The sequence below is a fragment of the Haemorhous mexicanus genome, chromosome 1 (genome assembly GCF_027477595.1).
Source record: "Haemorhous mexicanus isolate bHaeMex1 chromosome 1, bHaeMex1.pri, whole genome shotgun sequence".
NCBI lineage: Eukaryota > Metazoa > Chordata > Aves > Passeriformes > Fringillidae > Haemorhous > Haemorhous mexicanus.
Genome location: NC_082341.1, coordinates 18,631,873 through 18,644,209, shown reverse-complemented (window position 1 = coordinate 18,644,209; position 12,337 = coordinate 18,631,873). Strand labels below are relative to the sequence as shown.

General features: G+C 37.4%; 1 protein-coding gene across 1 annotated transcript in view; it reads right to left on the bottom strand.

The window, feature by feature from the left end:
- DNAJC1 (DnaJ heat shock protein family (Hsp40) member C1) overlaps positions 1-12,337 on the bottom strand; it is a 108,077-nt gene that overhangs the window by 12,096 nt on the left and 83,644 nt on the right. The window contains exon 9 of the mRNA XM_059841921.1: positions 2,934-3,053. Coding sequence (XP_059697904.1) covers positions 2,934-3,053 — 120 coding nt within the window. The remainder of the gene's footprint in view (positions 1-2,933; positions 3,054-12,337) is intronic.

Below are 12,337 nucleotides of genomic sequence, written 5' to 3'. Positions count from 1 at the left end.
AGAACACTCTCCTCAAGTCACTGCTTCACTCTGCCTAAAAATTGCAAATGAAAACACAGTTGGTTGTAGTAGGAATTTATTTCTTTAAAAAAAGGAATAAATTTAAGACTGAATTTCTTTGGGGTAGTTAGAGGGAGTGAATTTCATTGATGCTCTTCTGATATATATGAATGGTTTCAGTTTATTCTTTAAAAAGTTTTGAGATTTTTTTCTAACTTTTTTTTTTGAGGAAGCAAGCTTAGAGACAGAAGCAACAATGGAGAAAGCATTTTGGACTGGATTACTCTGAGCTATTTTTAGGAATACCTTTTTAGCTAATCTACCATTAAATAAGGTCTGAATGCATAAAATCACTCAGCAAGCACACTGTACCTTATCAATCCTTTCTATCATCATTCTCTAACTGTGAAAGGAAAACCAAGCCTTACAGCTCTTGATGCTTTGCAGGAGAAGAAAGAAGCAGACACTAATCTCAAGTTCTTACAAAGTATTTCCTATACTAGAAAATGTTAGAAAACCAAATCCAAATTTGTCCTTGAATGTTTTTCTTTTTCAAGACATAGTATATTTGCTAGATAATACATATTTCAAACCCTCTCTGGCTCGGCTCCTGTTCAACCAGCTGTAAGCAAGGCATTCCCAACCTCTGCTACACAAGCTGTTTCAAAGCAGCACCTTGTGCTCCAGAACTTATCTCCTTGCCCTGCTCCCAGCAGACACAGGGAACAGCTGCTTGGGCAGCAAATGCTGCCCGCACATGCAAACACCTTTTTTACGGCACACAAAGTTAACAACCCAGAAGTTTCTCCTGCAGCTTTACCATATCATTTCTTATCTAATTATGGTGATGCTCCAAAAAAATAAGAGTCTTTGCTGTAAATTTAGATTCTATGTTTTCTTCTAGAAATATACAGGATAAGTTGTACTTCTTATTGAATATTGAAATCTTACTGAATGGATATATCTGAAGTAGTTTCCAGTTTCACCATTTCTAGTACCGATGCAGTAACAGTCTGAGACCCAAAGAAGTTCCCATGAAGATTTTGTTTAAAACATTCATTTTGTAAAATATTCGTTTCTGTTTCCTCATAATACCTAATTGCTGCAATTCTGTGTAATGCAATGATAAAAGTTACAGAAGCTCTAATAATTAGTTTGTGTCAGGAAAGTGACCTAGCATTAGGAGCAGTTAAAAATTCTTAGAGAAGTAAAAACTTGTACGGAGAATAATTACATTAATCATACAGTTGGAGGTTACTAGAAGTAAAAAGAATTACACTCAGACCTTTCTCCACACATAAAAATCCTGGAAATTGCTTTTTTCATACAAGAAAATGACAGCTCTTAGAACAATCACATGTCTTTCATTTCTCTTTCCTACTCACTGAAACAAAACAACAAGTTGCTGAGGACCTCTCATCTAATGGAAGAAACAAGTGAACTTTGTTTTTTCTTTTCAATACTGGATGTATGCACTTACAATACTGGGCCAAATATATTATGCAAAGGATTCTTAATACACCCAAGTCAAGGAATAAAGCAGGCAGTGAGTGCAAAAGGCAATCTGAGGATAGTGTTAGTTTTGTGATGGATGTATGTAGAACCATTCCACATGTCCATACTATCTGTATCCAGATAATCAAATTTTCCAAACCCATCTTAAAAGCTCTTTGCAATGAACACTACATACTACCAACATGTGAAATATTTTTGCTGTTAAGATCAGTAAAATGTAGCATATTTTAAATAAATTTCATTATTATTATAAAGTTTATTATTATTATTATTAAAGTTTAGTATTATTCAGTTTAGTCAGTTCAGTAGTATGAATACTTCAAGTATGAACACAATAAACCTTAAAAACCCTAATTTAATTTATCAGGCTAGTAACTTCTTTACATATACTATTTTGCAAATAATGTATTGTTCTAAAATTAGAATAGTGCAAAGACTTATTTTTTTAGTATATGTATCAGAACAGTATAGGTGCATTAAAACTTGAAAAGTAAGTTCTCAAAATATCTTTTTGTGACTATATCAACAAAGAAAAAAAAAATTCAGAAGTACACAAATTTCCCAGAGGGCTATAATATTTCACTGTAGTCAGTGGCTTTGTTTTCCATTATTTAAGATAATTCCTGAAATATGATAAATAAAGAACATCTAATCTCAAAATGTACATGAACAGATTTAAATGTTATTCTCATTAACCCCTACAGAGCCTATAAAATAGGGTCAGCTGAAAGGGCTTTCAAAAGGTCCTCAGTAGACACTACATGTTCTAGTGATCTATTGCTTGAAAAGGAGAAGTCTTTTACAGCCTAGCCCCTAAGGGTTTTAAGATCATAACACTCAAATAACATAAGTACAAGCTTTGGTATCTGGTATATACTATAAAATATGAATTAACAAAGACATTTTTTTACCTAATATAATTTTAAAGCATGCTATAATACTGAAAAAGGCACTGAAATAGTATCATACATATTACATAGTTTTAAAATTTGTAAAGATATTTCTGCTTAATTAATGGAAACCACCTGTCAAAACACCATTAGCTCATATGCATTTTTAAAGGACTGGCTTGAAACAGAGATGTAATCTTTAACCAAGTCATACAAACATTCACGTGCAGTGAAAGGAGGTTACTACAAAACCTGCAGTTCATTGTTTTTCTGTTATTGGGTTACAGTAGCTGAAGTTTGTAAGCACCAGAATCCCCCATCCAGCTGATCAGTTACAGCTGTTAATTGTGGAGGGCGATACTGGCTGACATCTGCTTCTTGCATAGTTAGTTAATGGTTCACTTCCAGGTCCTAAAAGGATTGTAGCTTCTCTCAAAAGACAATGTCAGCCCCCATATCTGCCTTCTACACTGCTTGTCTTGTTCTGGTTTGTCATCCTCTACACAATGCAAATCTGAGTGCACTCACATCTGCCACAGATCGACCCAATTCGTGAGCAATCTTTTCCCATCGACCGGGGGTCCCCCCTGGGAACTTAACCATACTTCTTGTCAGCTGGCTCAGGTCCTCCTCTGTCCATTCAGGTGCCTGTAAAACATTTGTACAACATTCATTACACTGGAATACTGGACATTTATTTGCAAGGTAATATATGGACAAAAAAACCCCTTTCAACAAATTAATCTAATAATGTTAAAAAAAAAAATCTGGGTATCTTCTCTGTGTCTTGTTGCTGAAAATGGATAAAAACAAGATACCAACAGTAGGACACTAAAAATCCTGAACACTTAAAAATTGCACTTTGTCTATCATGTAGACTAATGCATTTAATTTCTATAACTTTAATACAACATACATAACACAACACTACAAAATGCAGTAAAGATAATATTCAACAATACTTTTGTTAGATTATGGGGTTATGCAAAAATTGGATGGGCCTAAGTCCAATAAGAACTTAATCTGACTACTGCCATAAAAGACAAAAAATGTTTCTGCAAATCCATAAGCAACAAAAAGACAGCTAAGAAGAATGTATGTTTTACTAGAATCTCCATGTTTTACTAGAAGCAGGCAGAAACAATGATACAGGATGAGGAAAAGGCTGAGGTACTTCATAGCTCTCTTTTGCCTCAGCCTTTAATGGAAAGATCCATTGGTCTCCATGTACCCAGTCCCTGACCTGGAAGACAGAGCACAGTGAAGCTCCCATAATCCAAGCAAAAATGGTCAGTGACCTGACACACACAAGTCCATGGGGCTGGATGGGATCCAGACATGGGAACTGAGGGAGCTGAACATAGTGCTCACTTGAGCCCCTTTCAAACGTTTACCAGCACACCCAGCTAACTGGGGAGGTCACAGCTCACAACAGGTTTCCAAATGCAATACCCATTGAGGAGTTAGAAGATCCAGGGAACTATAGGTCTGCCAGTCTGACCTTGGTGCCAGGGAAGGTCATGAAGCAGATCCTCTTGAGTGCCATCATATGTGCAGGACAGCCAGGGGACCAGGCCCAGCCAGCACAGGTTTGTGAAAGGCAGGTCCTGCTTGCCTGACCTGATCTCCTTTTCTGTGACAAGATGACCCACTTAGTGGATGGGTGTAAGGCTGAGGATGTGCCTACCTGGACTTCAGGAAAGCCTTTGCCACCACTTCCCACAGCATCTCCTGCAGGACCTGGCTGCTCACGGCTTGCCCGGGGGCTCTGTTGGATGCGTAGGAAACTGTTGGCACGGCCGGGCCCAGAGGCTGCTGGTGAATGGAACTGCACCCAGCAGTGCTCCCCAGGGCTCAGTGCTGGCACCAGCTCTGTTTAATATCTTTATCAATGAGCCACACCAGGGGATCCAGGGCACCCTCAGGCAGCCTGCAGACACACCGAGCTGGCTGCGAGGGCAGGAAGGCTCTGCAGGGGGATCTGGACAGGCTGCATTGATGGGCAGAGCCCAGAGCTCTGAGCTCCAACAAGGCCGAGTGCCTGGGCCTGCTCCTGCCCTTGGCTCACAACAAGCCCTGCAGCTGCAGGCTGGGGCACAGTGGCTGGAAAGATGCCTGGAGGGAAAGATGCTGCGGATGCTGCTCAACAGCAGCTGAACATGAGTCAGAGAGTGCCCAAGTGGCCAAGAAGGCCAAAGGCACCCTGGCCTGGATCAGCACCAGTATGGCCAGCAGGACCAGGGCAGTGATCATCCCCCTGATCATCCTCACTCAGCACTGGTGAGGCCACACCTTGAGTTCTGGGTCCAGTTCTGTGCCCCTCACTTACAAGAAGGACATTGAGGTGCTGGAGAGAGTCCAGAGAAAGGCAGTGGAGCTGGGGAAGGGTCTGAAGCACAAGTCTGATGAAGTGCAGCTGAGGGAGCTGGGGATGTTTAGCCTGGAGAAAGGGAGGCTCAGAGGAGACCTTATTGCTCTCTACAACTGCCTGAGATAGGGAGCTGTGGCAAGGTGGGGACTGGCCTCTTTCCCAGGTAATAATAAGCCTCAAGTTGTGCTGGGGGGGGGCTTTAGATTATGTATTAGGAAAACTTTCTTCAGCAAAAGTGTTTTTGAGCATTGTAATAGGCTGCCCAGGGAAGTGGTGGAATCGCCATCCCTGGAGATATTTAAAAAACCATATGTGGATGTGACTCTTGGTGGGCTTCATAGAGTTGGATTAATGGTTTGAGTCAATGATCTGAATGGCCTTTCCCAACCTAAATGAATCCATGATTAAATCACAGTTTAAGACACAATGTTTTAAACATTCATTTAATTGCCCATCTAATATTTTTTCAGCAAAGACACAGAGAGTATCTCCACTTTGACATATTAAAAAGCCTCTAAATGAAACAGAACAGTTCTCTTAGCTTCTTGTCACTGTTACCATCCTGTGTTTTAGCACTCTAGCATGAACCAGGAATGAAATCTGTTGACTCTAATATTCCATCAAGACGATTAAACAACACCCCTCCCCCATCCCTAAAATGCAGTTATGCCACAAAACCAGACCGGATGCTTCCACTACTCAATAACCAAAAGATATAAAAATGTTTTACTCTAACTGCATGCCAAGCTGTTAACAATGACTGTCTTCATAACGGCCAAATAAAAGTGAACAAAGCAAGGAACACACAATTAGAGCAGTTTAAAGCATGAAATTGCGTTTGCCTCAGAAGGCAAAACGCAGTAACCGTCTCTGACGTTTGCAGCATCTTTGGCAACGACTGCAGAGCCAAATCTTTGTTATCATCAGTAGTTTGCCATTTTATTTATTTTTTAAGGAATTCTTTATGACATACCTCTTCTAATCACCATTTCCGATAATGAACAGGCACATATCAAGCGGTTTGCATTACAGAGCCATCAGCACAGAACAACAGTCAGAGGTGAGTGACCCCAGGGACCATCTCCACAACTACAGCAAAGCTTCTCCCTGACACTAATCCTGCCTGTCATTCTCCCACTGTGCTCTAACCACACTGACATCCGCCCGCTGCACCGCAAGCTTAACGGGGCCCTTCCTGACTTTTTACTGTCTCCCCCAATCAATGGTTCAAGCGTGCTCTTTTCACCATGTCCAAATGGCAGCTTCACTCATAATCAAAGTGCATTGCTCCCGTTAAAGGGCTTCCCGAAAGGCTTCACCATTTGCATTCATTTGCAAAGCAAACTACTTTTATTCACTTTGTTCTGCTATCAAGAGTGTTCCCTGAAGCAGATAAATTGGCATAAATACAACCTGCCACTTAAAAGACAGTAAATACTAGCCAATAGTAGCAAGGATTTTATCAATCGTCCTGGTTTGGATCCATGTAGTCCTTTATTCATTGCTGAAAGCCTCAAACATTCACAGTTTTTAATACAAGAATAAAATGAATTATCTCTGATGATTCAAACACAAGATGCTTAAGTAATGTGTGTGTATGTGAGAGATCTCACACATACATTGCTTGCATTATACAATTACACCCTAGCCTACAGAGAAATGACATACATAGAAAAATCTCCACATTGCAAAATAGCCTTATTACTTTTACTGGTTTAAACATGTCAATATACTATACATCTTTATTACATTATACTCCATATAGATATTTTAAATTAAAATATTTTCAAGGATTTTTGTAAAGAAAGATTTCCAGTCCTGAATGTTCTACTTATAAAAATTTTTATCACTGTAATCTAAATAATGAATTCTTCTAAAGAGTTCTGGTTAAAAGCTTTTTGTTTAAAAATCAAATTTCACACTTCAAAATTATGGTTAATACATGGTTTACTGTAATTTTCTATTTAATTTGTACTAAAACTTGGTGGTTTGTTTGTTTGTGGAGTATTTATAATAGATTCACAGCTACATTCACAGCTAGTCTCTCTTACCATATCCAAAGCATATCTAAGCAATTACACATGGAAATCAAGATGATCTTTTCAGTGATATACAGATGTCGGAAGCTTTCTGCTAAGTTTCATTTTTAGACTTTTTTGTAAGCTTTGATTTGTGCTCACAGTTTTACTAACCATTCGTAAATATGACAGAACTCTTGACGTTATCTTCCTAAATAATGGACAAAACTACAATCATTCTGCAGATCTGTAGTTAATTACACAGCTAATTCAGGGCACACAAATTCATTAGTTACATTAAAATATCAACTTCTTAATCTTATTTCAAGCTGACAATACTTTTAGAATGTGAAGATCTAAAACATTTATAAATTTGGAAAATCTCTGAAAAAGTTTTGGTTGGTTTTTTTTTTAGAAAATCCACACTCAACAGCAAAAGCTGTAAAGGAGCTTTTGTGAATTTGCAATTCCTCAGCAACAGTTAATTGTGTCTTTAGATGCAACAGCGCCTACTGTGATCCAAGTACTACAAGCAGCTACGAGGGTGGTCATGGTGTGAATGTATTCTCCCTGTTCTAATCTGTAGCCAACTGTAACTGCAAGAGTCAAATGAATGCATAAACATACTGCTTTGTCACCTAAAACCATGTGTGTCCAATATTACTGAAACACTGGGCCAAAATTCATCTCTCTAGTAAAGCAATGGAAGACACCACATGGTGAGGGGACAGCTGTTGTTACTACACAAGCATTCAGATTTTGCATCCAAAAAAGCCCCATTCTGGGATTAATTCCCCATATTGAATATAAAATTAAAAGTACAGAGTTATGGTGTAAAGTCTTTAAAATGAAAATAAGCTACAAGTGTAGATACAAAAAAATTCATAGCTTTCCCATAAATAACAATCCTTTAGCATGATTTATTGTACATAGCTGGCAATATTGAGGGATTAGTTCACCCAAACCGCCATGCACTTTCTATAGAAAAGAAATATGAATGCGGTTTATTGTTCAGCATCACTCTTACATGGGCATCTGCACTTGGCAATTCCATCCCACCTCTTTCAACATGACAGCTTTACACTATTAGGATTTTTTAAAATATGAGCAACACTATTTTCAATTACATTAAAAGCAACTTTTTAGACAACAAAGCATTTCTTGTCAAGATAAGTCTGACTCATTTAATCCTGTTAATAAGTATAAAACTATATATGCTTTTATTGATAAAATGGGAAAGTGGCCGGTGTTTGAGAGTTTTTAGGGAAACTTTCAGAGTCATTTACAGTATCTTGACATTGAAATAATTTGATTTTTCTAGATAAAATTTTAGCTTTAAGTAATTTCTTTCTGTCATCAATATACTGTATGTTCTGTATGATTATATATATATATATTTATATATATATATATATATATATATATATACACACACTGTATAATTAAAATTACTGTTGTATGGAAGTTTGGCTAAAGTTTCAATCTATTTAGAACTTTGTGCTACACTTCATTTATTTTTGGTGATTCATTGATTTCGAGCACATCTAGTCCATGATCTTGCAAATAAAGCATGTGGCAGCATCTGCTTAAAAATACCTGTACAAATATTTTTAGACCAAGGGTCCTAGTAAAACTGTGGACAATTCTGCAAATCAGAAAACATTTAACCTACAAGATGGTGGTGTTTTGGTTCAGTAAGTAAGGAACAGAATGTGAAAGTTTTCAGATTTAATTTTTTGCTCATAATTTTGCTCTTATTTTTATTACAATAATCTTCTCTATTGTTACAGTCTCTTGCTACAAGAAGTCTGAAGTCAGTCTTGTTTTATCTAATTCATATTTGGCATTGTGATCTTGCTGTTGCTGAACACAAAGGGTCTTGCTCCAGTTCTAAAGATCTCTTGTGAAGCTCTCAAGATCGGCTAAAGGGTATTAATCATGTGAACTCATCATATTCAAAGCCACATGTTCATATATAACCCTCTGGTCCTTCAAAAGCTCTTTCTCACATCCAACTTTCACTAGTACTGTTTTTATTAGGTGAGCCAACAAAAACAAAGACAGCTATGCTGTTTCAGAGCAGTGGTCATAGCAGGTCAGTAAGCACACCATTTATGCTCAGAGAGTGTAGCAGCAGAAAACTTCGTGATAACAAGAAAGATTATGTTTATCATTCATTCTTTTCAGTCCCACCCTGCTCTGAAAAAACAGGAACCATATGCACATACAGGAGTTAGATGAAGGCAAGCATATAGGTTACCTACCATGTCCCTAATAGTCTCCCAACTCCAATTATTTTCATCTCAAGCAATTTCTCTAGCCTAATATATTTTATCTATTTAGATTTATTTATCTCAATTAATCTGTTTTTACATTTTTTCCAGTTACCCATGAAACTATGAAAACTTTCTGGATTTGCAACATCATGTTCATGAGGAGCTGCACATATCTGCTACTCACTATACAAGAATTCAGCTTATTTTGTGTTTGAACCTGGCTCCCACTAGCTTTGATGACATCTGGCTCTTGGTTTTCAGAGAGTCACCTCCAAATAGTTGGCATCTACTGACTTCCATGTCACTTACAAATTTGTCCCAAATACCCCTCAAGAGTATTTCTCTGTAAGTTTTCTCTTTCTGGCTCAAGAGTTCTGGTCTACTCAGCTGTAAAGCCATGTTACACAATACTTCCCATGATGCCTTTTTCTAAAACACCTGCAATCCCATTGTAACCAACCTCTTTGAAATGAGGTACCAAACTGCACAGAGCAGGACTAATTGTAAGTTATACAGTGAATAAGGATTCTTCTGTTTTGCTCTCTATTATTTTCTTAATAATTTCTAACAATTTGCATTGGTTTTTGGCATGATCCTGAGCTGATGTTCCCAATGAAGCCAGCACCAATAACTCCTCAAGGATCAAGGTCAGCTCAGAGCTCATTCTCTTGCACATGAAGTTTGGATAGTCATCCACTGTATCAATCTGTGCATCACTTTGTATTTATACACTGGAAAACTTTGCTGCTCTTTTATTGCCCAAGCAGTCAAACTCCTCAGATCACTCTGCAGTTCTTCAATGTTTGCTCTCATGTTCACTGTTCCACACAATACTACCATTGACAAACTCTCTCACCTCAAGAATCATCTTTTTACTATATTACCATCTTCATTATACGAATACATTGAACAGTGAAATTCCTAGCAGAAATTCAGCCAAACTGCACTGCTAACCTTGCTCTATTGAAAGAGGTATTTATTTCTACCCTCCATTTCCCATCTTTGAATTAATGTTTTGTTTGGGAAATAGCCCCTCTTATTCCATGACTGTTTTCTTTCCTTCTTATTCCATGACTGTTTTCTTTCCTTAGAAACCTATAAGCCTTGTTAAACCCTTCTGGAAAATCAAGCAGAGATTATCAATCAGATCACCTTCTCCCTGCATATTTGCTAATCTTTCTCTGAAGCACAAAGGGTTTAAGACAGGACTTCCCATTAAAGAAGCAACATTCAGGACTCCCTGCAGGTCATATTTACCTGATGCTCACGAATTCTTCTCTCAGTTTTTTGTTAGTTTTCTCTAAAGAGTTGTTAGAAGTACAAGCCTGTAAAAGTCCCTGAATTCCACTGACAACTTAATAAATATGCAGAATGACACATTTGCCATTTCAGTCCCTAGACACCCACGAATATAAACAGTTACTTGAATTATTTAATCCTTAAATTTTCTTTGAACTCTGTGTAGCACATCCTCTGGTCTCAGTAACTTAAATAATTTAATCTTAAACAATATATTACAGAGGTTTAAAAGAACATTAATTTTAGAATTTTTCAAAGCAACTACATGTAAACATGAAGATATAAGTAACTGTCTTCTCTTATAAAGTTGTCAAAATAATAACCTAATCATGACCATTTTTTGTTTATACTATTCCTCAAACAGGACTGCCTTTGGCATTAAAAGAATTAAAATATTAAACAATATACATAAGTAGACAACATCTCTTAGAGAAGAGCGAGAACCTAAGAACAGGAGCACGAAGTTTCATCTCCCTCAATGTCAGGTCTTCTACCACATAGAGAAACAAATGTTTTAGGACAGAGATTCTTTCCTTCCTCAAAGCTGTCCCCAACACGGATTAGCAATTTCCTAAGCATGAAGTTGAATCCATTTTGCTGACAAAGCCAATGATGAAGTTGTCCACTCTTGCCATCCCATATTTGCTCTAACCAACATCATAAGCTGGCTTTCTATACATTCAGTTTCTCACTTCTTACCATACCCTGCTGCCTTTTCATTTCTCTGTCCCACATATTTCTGGTGTGCTCTACAGCTTCAGATATAATAAAGGAGGGAGAAGGAAAGAAACCCCACATTAAAAAATAAAGCCCACCAAAATCCCCAGTACCAGGAAGCCATTTACTTTCTAAACCTACAGATGAAGGTAGTCCATAGGAAAAGATAGTACTCCTTGGAGAGATTTTTTAGACCTTGCCTGTTTGAGAAGGAGGATTTCAAAGACATTTCGATTAGTGGTGCCCTGAATAACTCTGTTACCTCTTGCAATTCACTGCACTATAGATAATTTCCAGCACTGAACAGATCCTTACAGATTTATATGAAACTCCTCTAGTGACACTTTGCAATAACAAAAATGTATCTGTTTCCTGTTCTTGACAAGCATTACTCTAAAGATTTTCCTTTCCATCTTAACATTACTTTGTAACTATAAGAAGTCTTGCTGACAGAACCTGTCAAAACCTTTATAAAATCCAAGTGCATTGTAAAGCTCTAATAGTAAGGCACAACTTTTCTTTAAATTCACACTGACTTCTTACTATTATTTTTAAATTGGCACTCCTAATAGTACCATTCATTTCATAACTTCAAAAAATTACCCAGTATGGAATTCATGCTAACCAGTCTGTACTTCCCAGAATTCTCAAGTAAGCTCAAAAATTGGTATCCTATTTCTATCTTTCATTTCAAGGCTCATTTAAGTAATTGCTAAAATATTAACAGCAGTATTAAATGGATTTGATATCAGAGTTATTTTCAGGTCAACGAATGGTGAAGACCATTGTTCCAAGCAATTTGTTATATATCATCCTCAGATGAACACTTCAATCTAAAACATTCCCTTCTCACTTGCCTTCAATACATGATGTCAAAAGTCTCTAAAACTTCCTGGGAGTAAACATGGGTGAAAAGGACTTTTGGCCCTAGCATCTTCTAGAAACCGCTTTATATTTTGATCATCCAGTATTTAATCTAAATCCTTGATAGTGTTCCTTTCTCTGTTTCTTGGGAAAACAAAAGGTTGTAATTTTTTGTTCTTGGGCTTACCTTATTCTGGATTTGCACTAGCCTTTTCCTTTTTGAAGCTCCTCACCACACTGACCCCCAAAGCAGCTATCTTTACTTTTTAGTCTGAGACAAGAATAACTTAATTCCAGTAAAATGTTTGTATTTGTGATTCCTCCTCTGTCTACCATATTAATTGTTCACAATTTTGACAATTTTGTTTTACCTTCAAGCTATACGTT